Source organism: Panicum hallii, chromosome 9, assembly GCF_002211085.1.
Source record: "Panicum hallii strain FIL2 chromosome 9, PHallii_v3.1, whole genome shotgun sequence".
In the NCBI taxonomy this organism is placed as follows: domain Eukaryota; kingdom Viridiplantae; phylum Streptophyta; class Magnoliopsida; order Poales; family Poaceae; genus Panicum; species Panicum hallii.
In genome coordinates this window covers 70,530,593-70,546,939 of record NC_038050.1, presented here as the reverse complement: position 1 = coordinate 70,546,939, position 16,347 = coordinate 70,530,593, and the positions used below count along the sequence as shown (strand labels likewise).

The 16,347-nt window shown below is 49.7% G+C and overlaps 1 protein-coding gene across 1 annotated transcript; it reads right to left on the bottom strand.

Moving 5' to 3' along the window:
• Nucleotides 1-5,016: 5,016 nt before the first annotated feature.
• On the bottom strand, nt 5,017-11,632 carry LOC112876008 (beta-galactosidase 5). The gene is made up of 19 exons (XM_025940031.1): nt 11,069-11,632; nt 10,604-10,699; nt 10,400-10,512; nt 10,021-10,087; nt 9,838-9,930; nt 9,395-9,538; nt 8,850-8,938; nt 8,556-8,661; nt 8,374-8,461; nt 8,028-8,146; nt 7,736-7,897; nt 7,434-7,612; nt 7,153-7,262; nt 6,961-7,070; nt 6,765-6,875; nt 6,570-6,683; nt 6,286-6,488; nt 5,732-6,065; nt 5,017-5,618 (listed from the first exon to the last, which is right to left on the bottom strand). The coding sequence occupies exons 1-19, from the start codon at nt 11,234-11,236 to the stop codon at nt 5,499-5,501; spliced, it is 2,526 nt and encodes an 841-aa protein (XP_025795816.1). The 5' UTR covers nt 11,237-11,632; the 3' UTR covers nt 5,017-5,498.
• Nucleotides 11,633-16,347: the final 4,715 nt, after the last annotated feature.

Sequence of the window (16,347 nt, the reverse complement as noted above, 5' to 3'; positions counted from 1 at the left end):
AACACGCAGAACCCGAAGCCGGCCCACTCACTATACGCCGTCAGCGTTGGTGAAGAGGTAGCGCGTAGATGAATCCCAAGTGACCGTGTCCCCTTGATGTACCTCATGATGCGCTCTAGCATGGCAGAGTGGACGTCTGTTGGAGAGTGCATGTGGAGGCACACCTGTTGAACAGTGTGGGCGATGTCTGGACGTGTCACGATGAGGAACTGCAGAGCACCGCCATGCTGCGGTAAAAGCTTGCGTCGGCAATGGGCTTGCCAGCAGTGGAGGAGGGCTTTGGCTTCGTGTCGCACGGGGTGGCCACGGGCTTGCAGTTCAGCATGCCGGCGCGCTCGAGGAGGTCATCGACGTAGCTGGCCTGCGAGAGGAAGAACCCGTGGTGGGTGCGTTGGACGTCAATGCCGAGGAAGTACTGGAGTGCTCCCATGTCTTTGATAGCGAACTCGGACTTAAGCTTGGCGATGATTTGTTGGAGAAGGCAAGGCTCGTTGAGGATGCCGAGAGGATCATGTCGTCGACGTACAGGAGAAGATACGCCATGCCAATGCCGGTACGAAGCACGAACAACGACGAGTCGGATCGAGTTTGCGTGAACCCGATGGATGTCACAAACTCGACGAAGCGCGTGAACCAGGCGCGAGGAGCTTGTCGGAGACCGTAGAGGGAGCGCGACAGGAGGCAGATGGCGTTGGGTCGCTGAGGGTCTGCAAACCCAGTGGGCTGCTGGCAGTATACCCGCTCCGTCAAGTTGCCGTGAAGGAAGGCGTTGGAGACGTCCAACAGGTGCGCGGGCCAGCGCTTGGTGGCGACGACGGTGAGGACGGTCCGGATGGTGGCCGTCTTAACGATGGGTGTGAATGTTTCGCCGAAGTCCACACCCGGTCGCTGATGGAAGCCACAAACCACCCACCGGGCCTTGTAGCGCTCGAGTGTGCCGTCTGAGCGCAGCTTGTGTTTAAACACCCACTTGCCGGAGATCACGCGAGCACCAGTAGGACTCTTTGATATAGTTGGACTAGCTGTATATAACGGAGATCACGCGAGCACAGACATTGGCTGTAGTTGGACTCTTTGATGTCAAGCAGGGGGACGTGGGAGCGGATGTTGACTTGCCGAACCACGAACGGAGGAGCGGGAGGAAGGATGATCTCGCCGGTGGTGGAGTCAGAGGAGGCAGTGGAATGGAAGGGTGAGGCCATGGCAGCGGAAGAGAAGGACACGAACGGGTTAATAAAGGCAGATCATACCATGAAGGAGGAGAAAACGAGAGAAAAAGAGAGATCAACCGCACTTCTCATTGATCGATGAATGGTTGCATATATACTTGCAGAGTTCTAATTGACAACGAGATTACAGGCGGAGCGTGGCGTGCGACGCGGGCGGAGTGAGATGCGCGACGTGGGCGCGGTGCAACTGCCGCGCGGATGCTGGCGAGCACAGAGCTGAGCCGACGTCTCGCTAACATTGACTAATTTTATGAGATAAAAAAAAGAGTAAGAGCGGTTTCTTGTGGTGTTTAGTGGCGACCAAACGAGAAGAAGGAAACGGATGGTGGTGGATCGGGGTTGCGTTAGGATGGAGATGGTGGTGTGCTCTACCAAACGAGGACAGAGAAGAATTTTCTTGTCGAGTCACGTGAAACGCGCAGGGATGAGGAGCGCCATCAGCTGATGGGTAGGCAGGCCCGTTACCTAACCTAACCCCCCGTCTGAATCGCCGTCATCACCCTTTGAAAGATGCAATTTTCTTTCCCCCTACTCCTGTCCCGACTTGTTTCTTGAGGCGGTTCGGAGCGGGAAGATGCCAGGAATGAGCATCATCCGGCATCAGCTGCCAATGATTGCACTCGATCATGCGTGTGGCTCAGCGACCCCTGATTGAAACCCAAGCCTATCTCCACCTCCTCTCCTCCACGCGCGCGCTACCGACCTCCTCGTGAGCTTTCAGTCTTCAGATAAACATTGACCATGCATAGCAGACTGCACGATGTTCTGCAGTGCCCCATCAGTCCATCTCCATCCCTTGATTTTCAGTAATGCAACCTCTTCAGGTGCTGCATCCTTGTATTGTAGGGATCGAGTAGGGTGCTGCAAGTTAAAGAATGGACAAAAGTGAAAACATCGAAACGCATAGTTTAGAATGTCCGTGGCGCCATCCTTGTCTGGATGATGTCACGTTCTGTTAGCTTGGATCCGGGCCTGCGCTCCAGATCACGCGACACTCAACTAAGGAGGCCGCGCGTGGGCGGAAAAAGGCGTGGCGGCGACGCAGATGGACGGTAGGTAGCTTTCGCCGCCGGCGACGGCGCGCGAGCGTAGACAGCTGAGCTGAGCCAGAAGATTGAATTGAAACCAAGCAAAAACAATAGTATCTCTGGGCGTCTTTATGCCGGCATCTCGCCCGCCTTCCCTTTCCTTTCCCCCGTTTTCCCTGCGCGCTTTCTATCAGGATTAGTATATGTCGCTGCCTGGCGCTTTAGACAAAGCGTCGGCACCCGACGGGGAGCTCGCATCGGCTGCTCGCGGATGGATCCTGGTCCCGGCACGGCATCCATGCCCCAGCGCACGTCGATCGCCAAGTACCCTCCTCAAGTACAGGCCAGACCCCAGGATCCGCAACAGTTGTGCAAAGGCAAAGCGTGGTGGATAGGGCAGGGACCCGCCGCCGCCAATGATTGTGCAGCGGGATCGAGCGTTGCTGCGGTACGATCTGATCCGTGGAGCATGGGGAGATGCCACTGGTAGTACTCCAGAAGCGAAGCGCGAGAGGGGAGGGGAGGGGGGCAACGCAGGAACCGGAGGGACATCCCATGTGTGCGGGAATCCGGCCGCGGAGGCGGTGTACTTGCCGGTGCCGGTGCCGCGCGCACGGTCCGCGTGGGGGTGCGGCGCGGAGGAGATGGCCGTGCACGCGCCGGCGGGGCCCTCGTCCGGGCGCGGATGCCGGGGGACGGGGGCGGAGTGGGCGCCACGCCGCCGCGGTCAGGGTGCCGCGGCGCGGCGTGCTCTGGTCGCGCGCAGCACAAGTGGATGCGTTCTTTTGTTTTTGCCTTCCCTTCCCTCCTCCCTCGCGCTTCGCTTCGGGTGTGTGCGCTCCGGCCTGGCCCATTGATCTTGGGTTGCGGTGGAATAGGACAACGTGCGAAATGGGCCCAATTTTGAGCCTCAGTTGCAAATTGGGCTGTGGATAGTTGCATGAGGTGTGTTTCTGGCCCGCTCAGTAGGTTATTTTTTGCTGGGAAACCGCGTGCGGCCCAGCACGGAGGCCGCCTCGGTCGCGCACGCAGCGGGCGGGGGAGCAATGGAGCGGCGGCCGCCGGACGGTACAACCTCTCGGCGGAGTGTGCTCGTTGCCGGTGGCCGTCGTCCATAGTGTCGCAAGGCACGGAGAAGGGCAAGACCCGTCGCGACGAGCGCTGTCGAGGTAAAGGCTTGTGCTGCTGCTCCCATCATTGCGCGTAAAGATAACAACGGCAATGCAGTGGCCACTCGGTTCATGACGCCTGGCCGGTGGCCCCTTCGCAAGGATCGAAGGAATCTATCCCAACCAAAGCACCTGAGTTCTGTTTCAGCCAAAATCCTCGAGAACGATAACAAGCCCCTGACGCCACGACGGCAGCCCCCAAAACACACAGGAAGCAGCAGGTAGCGGCACAAAAGCATCAAAAGGCAAAGGCCACACCACACCTCGAGGAAAAAGACATGGGTTAAAAAGAAAACGCCTGCCCCGCCGCTTTGTCGCCGTAGCCGGTAGGATTCGATTCCCCGTCCGGGAACGAGACGATGGTCGCCGGCGGCGTGGCCGCATGGGTGTCGGTCGACTGGGCCGCGAGCGCATCAGCCCACAGGCCACAAGTGCAGTGCCGCGACCGCGACGGGAGGGAAGGAAGGGGGAGCACATCGTCAAAAGGGACGCTCGTTTTATTATTGCGATCGCACTGCGCTGCAGATCTGCAGCAGGAGGCCAACCGCCCGGCCTCCTGTCAGCACGTTTATCGCGTCAGTCAGGCCCTGTTTATTTACCTTTTACCTTACCAGCAGGCAGCAGTGAATTCACTTGCTAGCGTTGAGCTGGGAGCTTTGCATCGATGGACTAACGGATCACATTGAATGAGATAACCATAAAATTAATTGTATAAATGGAGACTAATTCACAGGATAAATCTATTAAATTTAATTAATCCATCATTAGCATATATTTACTGTAGCACAATATTACCAAATCATAGACTAATTAGATTTGATAGATTCATCTCGCGAATTAGTCTCCATTTATGCAATTGATTTTATAATTAGCTTATATTTAATATTTCTAATTGGTATCAAATATTCAATATGATGAGGACTAAAGTTTAGTTCGAGGATCCAAACGACCCCTAATGCATTCTTTTTTCTTCTTCTCCCAATCTGGTTTCATTCTGACAGTGGAGTGTAGTCCAATCCGTTAGAGATGTCTACTGCCTAGCCAAAGTCAATGACGATGGAAATTCGACATTACATCGTCGTGGTCGGGGCAATGCTGCCGCATCCTCTTGTCGATTCAGCTATTCATCAGCGTGATCGTTTCTGCTTTGCGGCAGGGAACGCACGGCAAAATCATCACTTGCTTCACTATCCCTGGGAGACTGGGAGGCCGGGACGCGTCGCCTACAGTACATGCTAGTCCTTCGTTCCCATGGTATCGGAGATCATTAGGTCTCCGGCAGAGGGAACATGTTCCATGCCTGTGATAGCCCGTGCCCTCCCTTGAGGATAATGTATATTCAGCACTGGTCCCTGGCCTGCCTCACGCAGATTTGCCGGAGAATGATGCCTAAGCCGGAGAAAACGCATCCAATGTTGAATGTATGAATGACACACCTTCCTTCAGAAATGGCCAAATGGGAGTCCTTTTCTCTTTTATAAGTGGGAGTGTTAAAACAATTCCTCGGCATTTTGGTCCCCAAAAGAAAACAATTCCCAAGCACACAAGCATCGTGGCTTCTTTTGTTTTATCACAAGTGAAGATTGAGAATTCCGAAGAAATTCCACAGGCTCTCTCCCTTCAGAATAGAAGCAAATCTAAACTTCGGTTACAGACAACGCCAGGTTACCATCGGCATGTTCAGGCACACGGTCTCCTCATATTACTACTAGTACATCAAAAAGGTACAATGCACACTTCACCTGCGTCTTCCTCCGTTTCAAGAAAGACGCGATAGCACGCGCGCTACTACTAACACAAGCAAAAGAATGCATCACCAATCTTTTGCATTTACTCCCCTCTACACTCCATTCCCGGACCAACTTCAGTTACCAAGTGGCCGCTTTGAACAATTCATGGAGATGTAGTAGGGCATAAATCCTAATCTGGAAATCTGAACGATGAATGCTAAGTTCACGACCTAATCATCCAACCACATCTACTCCAAGTCGATACTTACAATTCATCTCTCCCAATTGGTTTTTTCCACCTTTTTGTCAATCGCCTTCAAATTCGTTGCTTGCAGAAGTTGGCTAAGCAGTGGGAGAACACACTGCCTCGACCGCCACCCTTTTTGTCACGTTCGGGCAGGGATCTCCTCCAAAGCTCTCGGGGGAGATAGCGACGACACATCTTTGTAGGCCAATGCATTTCTGTTCATATGAAACATAACATGATGTTGTGAAGCTAAATGACACGGCAAAGTGCTTGCCCCAGTATTTCTATTACAGGGTGAAAACTGAAATGGCCAAAACAAAGAACAAACCTTCTCGAGAACAGTGTGAGAGTTAGCTGAATGGCAATCTCCTTGCTGGAAACTTCCACAAGTTCCCATAGGTGTCCCAAAGCTTGCAAATTTGATGGCAGAAATGGATTGCCCAGGTGCACATCTTAAGTGCACTTTGGCCCTGTGGTACTCACGCTCACCATAGCTCTCAATCTGCCACTTCTTGATATTTGGATGATCCTCAGATACATCAGCACAGACACTTGAGACTGACCTCTTCACAAGAGCAATCTTTGATGAATCCCCACCAAGTTCCTCAAAAACGACCAACAAATTTCTAGTGGGTTGCAGCCAGGATCTTGGCACATGATACCTGCAGACAGCAATTTGACACCTTTTGTTAAGAGTGGAGTTGCATCCACTAGCAAGCATCTCATGAACAAGAGCGCAGAACCATAACAGCTAAAACCACTCAAAAGGGGGGAAAAGGAGAACAAAAACACTAGACAGTGCAGTATGAATTTCAGTGCTGAAAAAAAAATGACAAGAGGTGGTAGTCCGAAAAAATCAACTGCTGTGACAAATGTTCTTACCAGCGTTGTGTAGGCTGACCACAGCCTGCTTGACACTTGGGTGCACGGAATGTCCCCGTGTAACTGCATTCTTTGCAGTCCCCATTTGCATATGCTGTCCAGTACCGTCCAATGCTTTGTCCATTTATCCAGATTTGGCCCTTGCCCATGCTACCCATATCCAGAGCCAGTGGCTCATCCCCACTGGGAGTCTCAAAGTAAGCCTATGAAGAGAAAATATACTAAGAATGGGGGTGCAAATGTAGCCACAAGCAAATGGCGTTGGGATGGCAATTTTTTCATACCCTATACCAGGCCAATGGCTGTTGGTTTTGGGCTAACAACGATCCTTGCATCCATTCAACTGAGCTTGAGCCTTCTAGGGAGTTCAGGTTCATCTGTTCACCTTTCAGGCCAACCTAGCATGGAGAAAAGGCAAGTTTACTTTCTTTCTTAATAATAATCCATTCATTGACAAAGGTTTGTGATGTTAAATATACCTGATAGGACCAAGTTTGCCAAGTAAGGTCTCGCGAGCCTTCATTCAACCCATGAAGTACAACAGGACCAACAACACCAGTGTTCCACGTCTCATAATGCACTCCGACATTCTATATCAGGATGGAAAACTGAATAGTCATATACTAGGTTATAAGATGAATATATAAAGATTCATGCAGTAACGAGGGGACGGACCGGCAATCCACAGGCAACACTCAGTAGTGCAATTTTATTAGTACCAGCTCGAAGGTTAGCAATGCCATTATATTTAATTCTTCGATCTTCCCTGGTCCCATAAGCAGAACCTACAGAAGTAAAATGATTTTATTCAAAAACCATGTTCCGTGACACTAATGTTCAGAAACTGGCGATTTTCTCAGTACATACCTTGAAGTTGTCCATTGATAAAGACATGCAAGGTGTGACCAGCAGACTGCACGCTGAGAGACAGAGGCTTGCCAGCTTGAAGAAAGTTTTCAGATGGGCTTATCTCAACACTGCAAACAATAATTAGAGCTTTTCAGATACAAAAAGTATTCCCATGCATATTGAGATGTAGAGCAAAAGCACAGAATAACCGTCCCAGGCTTCAATAACCAAGAAATCCAAATAAATTCACTGCTGGTGATGTACAAATTGATATCTGCGAGGCATGGATACATCATTACCTGGTGATGTACCACAGATAATCACTGCTGTCTCTCGTGACATTAAGCTGCTCAAGCAAACCAGTTGTCGTGAGCAATGGAACAGCTGCCAGAGAATCAACCTCCTCATCATACCTCTCCCACATCATTGAGGAGGCCCCATCTGCCCACATTTGCATTTGAGATGTCTGAACACCAACCTGCAGAGAAACAATTTTAATCAGATAAGCCAGGTATCATACAGTTGTCGCGGAATAAAAGGGAAAAAATTGCAAGAAGAGGACAATGTGCCGTACTGAAACAAAAATATAAGTGAAACTTACTGTTGCACTGTTAAATACTACATTCTTGCAATCAGGAAGGATGCTGATTGACCAAGGTGGAAGGCTGTAATGCTCATTGTTGAACACAACTTTTGCATAAGAATTAGAATTGTAGTTCGCGAGGAAAGCAGCACAGCCAGATGGAGATCGGAAGACATGGGCCTGAAGTATGGATGATATATTTAAGTGTCACATCAACCCATATATGATAGTATGGATGATATATTTAAGTGTCACATCAACCCATATATGATACATGGTTCACTGCGGAGAAAGGCTGACTAAGACATACCTCTTGCATGGTTCCAAGGGTAGTAATTGCTGGGTCAACAGAAACCAATGCCTGCTCACATAACTTAACAGCTCTATGGAGTTCTTTCAGATGACTGTGCTTTGGTTCTCTAACAAGTCCTGGACATAACAAAGCAGAGTATGAGTACCAATAACACAATTATAAAAGATATATATTCTACAAAATGCAGTCACAGGTTAAGTCTTGATGGTTACCAATATATTTAGAATGCATGGACGCAAATTTTTTTAAAAAAATTATAGTATATTTATACACTTTACAGAGATAAAACTGGCAACGGCACACATCTGAAAAAATCTACTGAATTTCTTCCTAGTAAACGTACCATATTCATCAATTGGAGCATCATAATCATAACTTGTTGTGATGAAGGGACCCCCAGCAGTGCGTCCAAAATTTGTTCCTCCGTGATACTTCATTGACAAAAATCAAAACCAGTAAACCACCAACCATGAGTATCTTGCAACAGTTAGCATGAGATAAACCATAAGTACTTCCATGAAATACCATGTAGTAATTGATAAAAGAACCACCCTTTTGTACAAATCGAGCAACAGCAAATGCGAGGTCTTCAACCGGTCGTTGGCGGATGGTTCCACCAAATTCCGTGAACCTAAAATTTTGTGAACATTCGTTTTAGGACAGATGTCGCAAATACTAATGCATATACCCCTGAGAACAAACAGAAACTGAAAGAAAAGATAAAAATCTGAATAAACCAATGACTATTGGCTATTGCACTTGCAACAATTTGACAAAAGACTACCTTCCCAAAACGGAAAGGAAAAGACAAAAAGTTACCAGCCACTCCAAGCTTCAGTCCACATCATAGGCTTGTAAGGTTTGTTTGCAGAAAATGCATCACAATAGAAACCATTGCATGTATTGATCTGTTAAAACAAGTCAAATTAAATTTCAAGAATTGGTTCCAAAAGACAGACAAGATAGAGGCTACAGTATAAATTTGTGAAGATCAAAAGAGAGCTGGCATTGATTTGATTTGGTCCACCAATTGTTCAAATGCTTACAGAATATGCATTGAGATTCCATTTCATTATTATGAATTATGCGACTAATAAAATAGAACGCAAGAATTTGTAGACACATCAGAACTCAGAAGTGACATTCTTTAGAACTGGGGATGAGCCCCTTATTTTGATTAGGGGAACCACAACAACATCCTTTTTACAGGAATTATACTACTGCATAAAGTAAAGAAAGGTAACAACCAATCACCTTGGCACATTATCAGAAGCACGTGACGATCTGTTTACTAATTCGACTACCCCTTGACCATAGTAACATAGTGCAAATAGAGTTATTAGCATAGATAAGGATTACAGTACCACTGGATCCGGTGCATCCTCCTCCTTGCACATCACCCACGGCACACCAGTGCCCAATCCGACGGCCATCTTTGCAGCCCAGTTGATATATGACTGGCCAGCAGCACCAAACTCTTTGCCTTCCGGACCATACTCATTTTCAATCTGTACAACGAAATAATAGCAATCAACAGTATGAACTACTGGGTACATATGAAAATTAAGATGAATCAACTAGAAATCACTATCCACGAAATGCTAATTTCAGAATTCAGACTTGTATCAAGGTGTACCAGCACAAACTAGCAGAGGGCACAAATGTAAATTTGCTAATACTACCAATAGTCCAAAATCTCAAAGCATATTAGCATGTTGTAGAAGGTGCAGCTGCTTATCACCGTATGCAGTAACTCAACCATAAACCTTAGCAAACCAAAGGAAAATGTTGATACACTTATACTTGCCTGAGAGAGGATAATAGGGCCACCTTGGGAAGCAAAGAGTTTTTCGCTCTTCATCATTCCCACGATTTTCTCAGTGAAACCCTGCATTGCCGTCTGCAAAACAAAAAGGCAGCATTACAACCATGAAAAAATAATGTGTGTCTCCAACTAGATCCAGAAATGTTGGTGACTTCACAGACCGACCTTGAAAGGTTCGTTATCTGTCCTGAAGCTGATGCCTGGTACATACTTCAACCAAACTGGGAAGCCACTACAAAATTGCATCCCAACGTAAGTCAAGAGACAGGAATACTGCATGTTAGGGATGCAATATTTATACTTTTGGATCATTGGGTCAACCCGAAATTTGGCAAAATAAAGTACAATGGCATGTCATGTAATTAATTTAGACGGGAGAAATGAACTAAAATGACCGGTCAGCGTAATTAATTTGTCAACCCAAAAAACACCGTTGGGATCCCTACTGCATGGCCATAAACCAAACCTGGAAAACGGTCTCCATTTTCTTTTATGGGAAACGGTCTCCATTTTACAGAGGTGATTTCAAGAAATGGAGGAATACCCGAAATTCCACTCGCCACAAATGTAGGGCCCGATGCGGAGATGTACAAACAGCCCGGCCTTCTGGACAGTCTTTATGAACCTGACCAAATCGTACCTCTCTTCGAAATAGTACTGCGCGAAGCGAGAAAATACCATCGGAATCATGTATGACTTAATAATGACAGCGGGATGGAGGAGCTGGAGGAGGTCTAAAATTTCTTACATTTCCAGGAGTAGGCTCATGTCCATTCCAAAAGACATAGGTCTGAATCACATCCAAGCCTCCATCTTTAGCCTTCTGAATCAGCCCTTCCCACATCTGATTAAGAGAGGCAAGAAGAAGCAATCACTATAGCACCAATAAATTGCAAAAATAAGCCACAAACCCACCCAAACCAGTTCTTTTCGTCAGGAATTTCTAGCTATAATACCATATTATTCCAATGCAGAGCAACAAAGAACCAAGAAACATGACTGCTGGAGACTGGAGAGAAACAGAAAGGATAGAGAAAATCTCAAAACGCTTCTTTTTGTAACCCCATCCAAGAAACTGCCCGTGGAAGAAAAACAACAGCTGGCTTTTCAGAACATTGCATCAAGAAACCGGCGACCACAGCCATGAACCATCTGAAGAACCTCCGCTGGAAAAAGAACAAAAAATAGAAGAGAATTTGAAGAATGTAGTTACATCAGGGGTGCTCCTGGGGTAGTGTACGGATCCGGAGAAGAGAATCCGCCTCTGCCCGTCAATCATCACCGCCTTCTTGTCGTACGTCACCGCGCATTCGACGGCGGCCGCCAGCACGGCCACCGCCACCGCGCAGCCCAGCAGGGCAGTCGGCCACCACCTCCCCATGGCTAGCTCCCCACTCCGAGCAGGTGGTCAAAGAAGAAGACCGCACACACTGAGAGTGTGCGAGTCTGTGTGAAACCGTGGTCTTCACACACTGGTCTTCCTCTCCGCCAGCACCTCCTCCTCCTCCTCCTTCAGACCTCCCCTGTTTTTGTTGCTGCCTTTCTTGGATTCTAGGATTTTTTGGGTGGGCTCTTGGGAGGAGTGACAGTGGGGGTAGCTGCTCGGCTCCAGTGGAGCTTTTGGCGTATGATGTGCTATTATAATGGCTCCTCCCGTCCTCCCTCTGCTGCCCTCTGTGCGCGTAACAAGAGGAGGGAGAACGAGAGAGAGAGAGAGGTTTGGAAAAGAAAAGAGGCTGTAGTAGGCCTGTAGCCGGCTAGCCACGGCCCGTGTGTGTACGGGGGCAGGGCGCCGGAGAGTAGGGAAGCAGGAACAGTACAAAGATGGGCAGGTCATCATGGTGCTTGGTGGCCATGCGACTGCGATCTAGAGATGGGGGAATTCTGACAGTGGGGGCTCGTCTCGTCCTTCCGTCGCAACTCGTACCTACTACCCCTGTTAAAAAAAAGCCCCGGGGGCCCTAGTCGAAACTGTTCTCAAAGGAAAAGTCAAAGCTGTAGCCGTAGAAGTTATTGAGGGTCGGCTTTCCTATACTTCAATTTGTTTGGTAGATTAGCACCTTAACGTCTTGTTTGAAACTTTGGTTACATAATAATCACCTCCAACCCAAACCTGCCAGAGTTCATTTTTTTACTCAAATGGATGTGTATTGGAGGAGATTTGTGTTTACCAAACAAGCCCTTAACCAAAGTCTCGTCAGTAATTCATTTGGAAGTTGGACGACCCTAGTTTTTTTCCCCTGATTATGCCGCCGTTGTCTTTGGCAAAAGAAAAACTGATGAAGATATAAATGCGTCATGCAATGCTTTGGCAGTAGTGGCCACAGTCCACAGAATTCACAGTAGTGGCCGGACTCACAGCTCGTTTCCACACCGTTGACACGTTTGCGAGTTAGGATTTGGGTGGGTTGGCACGTGCAAAGGAGAAAAAATGGGGGCAAATACATCCACGCCGCGTTACCAGTGGTACACCTGTGTATATTCAGGCTGTCGGAGCAGTGTTGGGCGAGTGCAAAGATATAAAGAAGCAGGCCGGCAAGGAGCAAAAGTCGCTGCTCACTAGTGAGCTTAAGAGCTAAGCTTTCTATATACTCCTATGATGATCCCGTGCTCCTTTAACGATCAAGACCGCTTTTAGTTAAAAAATTCTTCTTCTTCCTCCTCCTCCTCCTACATGTTGCAGTGATCAGGCCAAGGACACGCAAGTGATGTTTGCCGTACGGCCACCAGGATGTGCATTGCCACCTGCGATCGCATCAGCCATGCCACGTTGCCACCCGGAAGTGCCCCATTTTTGCATTGGCGACGCCGCCCTGCGTACACCACTGTCACGGCTGACGAGTTCGTTACTCACCTACCATGCCGAGACGGCCGGCTATACCAGCAGTACTACAAAGGGAAAAGCATCTTTCAGGATCAGTAAAGGTGACCGGATTGGAACGGTTGGGTTGTTGGGGGCAAGTCCCGGAGAGGCGACCAGGTAGGTTTCGGTGAAACCATGGCGTCAAGCCTTCAATGCTGTGCTAGAACAATAGTTTAGCCCGCTGCCGACTACAAGAGTTTGCTATGTCATCTAAAGTTAATATTGTAGTTAACAAATATAATAGATTGGCTATTATATTGACTAAAAGAGTATTGCGTAATTAATATTAGACACACTTGCATACTCTCATTCTCTCACTTCAGTCTGGGAATTTGTGCTATAGCCAGTTATGAGCTGGCTACTATTCTACAGACAGCTCCTTCTCTCTCTTCTCTCTTCTCTCCTCCACCTCAGTATAAATATAATAAAATAAGACTTATAGCCAGCTGACTAGACCTTATTATACCTGCTCTAACTGCCGACTGTGAACGGCCACAGGCCATTCAATTCGGTCGGCAGGCGGCGGCACCGGCACGGATCTGAACCGAAACGCTATCAGCTGAGCTTAGCTTCCTGCAGGCCTGTCACGGAGAGTTCGGAGACCAAGAGTCGGGACATTTTGGCCCCGGGCCGGCCTGCACGGCACGTTCTCGTAATCTCGTCGGCGGCGGCGGCTCGGCGCCATTCATCTGTTTCTTCTAGGTGACGAATTGGCACGCTGCAGCGTCGCCATAGCGCACCGGCGGCACTGCTGCGCGCGCGACGTATTGCGCCGCAACGTGTCGGCGTCGGCGTCTCGGCGAGGACACGCCAAGCGCTCCAGCAGCATCCCATCTACAGAAACCTCAGCAAAAGCATACACGTACCGGGGGCTGGGCTTTCGTAAAGCTAGGTAGGTGATCGACGGACTTGAAGGAAAAGGTGGCGATTCCGAGTGGGGAAGAAGACGGTTGAGAGGTGGGCAGTGGACTGGTGGAGGGAGGGACCGACGGGGCATTGCAATCCCGCAGTGCTCCGCCCAAGTGTCCAAGCCCCCGCGCGCCGTGCAATGGCGCGCGTGCGAGCCACAGCCACCCGTGGCCGTCCCTTTCGGCGGCCGCGCATGCGTGCTCGGCGCCATTCGTGCGCTTCCTGCCGCTCTCCACGGCCACCCGGCCTCGCCGCCTCGGTGTCACTACCGTTTGGCTGGCGCGCACGGCACAGGCAGCGGCGGGGAATGGGGATGACGCCCTGCGTTTGGTGGCTCTCGGGAACGGCGACGAGGCCGTGACATGTACGCGTACGGCTGCCGTCTGCCCCAACGTATATCTCGCGTTATCCGGGCGCGCCGTGCTAGAGGACAGAGCGCCTGAGATGGCGGATCGATCTCATCACGCATCAGCATACAACCAGCCAGGATGTACGTACGCAATATGTCAGGGCGCGCGGTCCATGCCCGTAAACTGAAGCGGCGCAACCACGCCCTGCGTTCGATCCGCACGTCGCTCTCGTCTTGGTGCTGCGTCGCTTTGGTGGACCAAAGGAAAAGATGGAGATATTATTCGGAGAGAGGATGGAATTAGCACATCCAAAGCGACCCCGGTCGAACAACATCAATGTTTTAAATAGCCGGCTAAATCATTTAGCTATCTATATTCAAAAATAGATTATAATAGGTTACAGTGGACTACAGCAGCAACTAAGAGCTAAGTTGTACATAAAAAAATTAGCTAAATCTCTCTTAAACAGTTATAGTTGGAGATAACGGAAGTTATAGCGGGAGATTTAAAACCGTGATCAAGATTCAAAAGAGAAACCCGAATGGTGCAGCCACTGAGAAGCCAGTGACAGCCGGTTCGGTAACAGCAGCTGCTGTTTATATTTTTACAGCACCGGTAAATAGGACGACGGGGCACACAGGGCGGCGTCAGTCACTCACAGTCACAGTCACAGCGATCCGTGTTCCAAGGCAGGTAGGTGACCGCCACATGGCCTTGCGGTGCTGAGGTCGCGTCGCCCCAAGTAGACAGGTCAATCAGACAGTTAGCCCCATCCCCATTTCCATGTGGGCCTGCTGTTCCGGTGCTGCTCAGTGCTCTCTCACACACGCAAAAGCAGCACTCCATTGTATTGTAGATGGAGATGGAGCTGAGCTGGACATCTGCCGGTACGATCACATGTAGACGCGCGCCGGCAGAGGAGCGGTCGCAACGCAACAAATGGTCAGATCATTGACTGAAATCCGAGGTGCCGGTGGCGCGCGCGCGCGCAATGTCCCAGCCCAGCCGCCGTGGGATGGGAGCGAGAGGAGAAGAGCGAGAGCCGAGAGCGGAGGCCAGCCGGACCACCGGAGAGCATGCAGCATCTCGTACACGCACTGCCGCGGCTGCGTTCGCGGTCACATGCGCGTCAGGCAAGCGACGCCGATGGCGCCGAAAGCGCGGGCCGCGCTTTGCCAACCTGAGAAAAGCACGGGGCGCGGGCAGCAGCAGTATCCCCACCCCACCCCAGGTCTCGGCGCTGGGCGGGGGCGGGATGGATGATGACGCACGCGCGCGCTGCCGCGCCTGTGTCGGCGCCAGCTTGTCTTTCAGGCGGCCCTGCGCGCGCGCGGAATCAGGCGGGATCGTTGTTCGTTAAAAGCCCTCGCTACCTTGTGGTTAGGAAGCCAAGGCAGGCAGCATCTCGATGTCGCTCGCGCGTGCAAACACTAGCTAGTACCGGAGCGCTGTATGCGTTCCTAGCTTGCTTGCTCGTGAGCGTGAACGTCTGCAGCGCCGGCAGATGAATGAATGAACACGTACTGTACGTACGTGGGCACGCGCTGGTGAACGGCCATGGAGTTCCCTTCAACCCTACTGCAAAATCATCCCATCCCCAACAAAAGCGCAACCAGGAGGAATCGAAAGGCTAGAAAATACACGGCCGGAAAGAAGGCGACGATGATCGTACGTGATCAGCGCTGCCACTGCAAGATGTGATCGGCGCGGAAATTCCCGATATAAAGGTGACTGTGAGTAGCTCCTGATCAGATGCTACGCCTACGCCGGCTGAAAGAGGAAATAGATGGCGCGGAGGTCGTGTTAATCCACGACTCCCTGATTTCTCATTATATACTCAAAGAGTTTTGTACACCAAATTTACAACAGAATATTAGTTTCTATCTATAGGATGAGGGATATCAGTTTCTATCAACAGATAATATGATTCTATCTGTAGGAAGGGTTTCTATCTTTAACATTCCCCTCAATCTTAACCTTCCAAGGTTGAGATTGTACTGAAATTGCTTAAGCTTCGGTAGCGGCAGCGTCTTCGTGAAGCCATCAGCTATCTGTCCCATATCTTTGCTTGAAACTTTAGTTACCAACCTTGCTTTATGTCTATCGATGCTGCCATCAGCTCGTTTCTTGATTTTGTATACCCACTTACAATCAATAATATTCGCCCCCTGTTTCCTTGGAACCAAGTGCCAAGTATCATTCCTGAGAAGGGCATTATATTCCTGATCCATAGCAAGCTTCCATCGAGAATCACCTAATGCCTCATCAAGATTATTTGGCTCACCAGAAGATGTGAGGAGCCTGTACCGTACCGTGCCATCCGTATACACCTTGGGCTTCCTGATGCCATGTTGAACGCGAGTGCGGAGG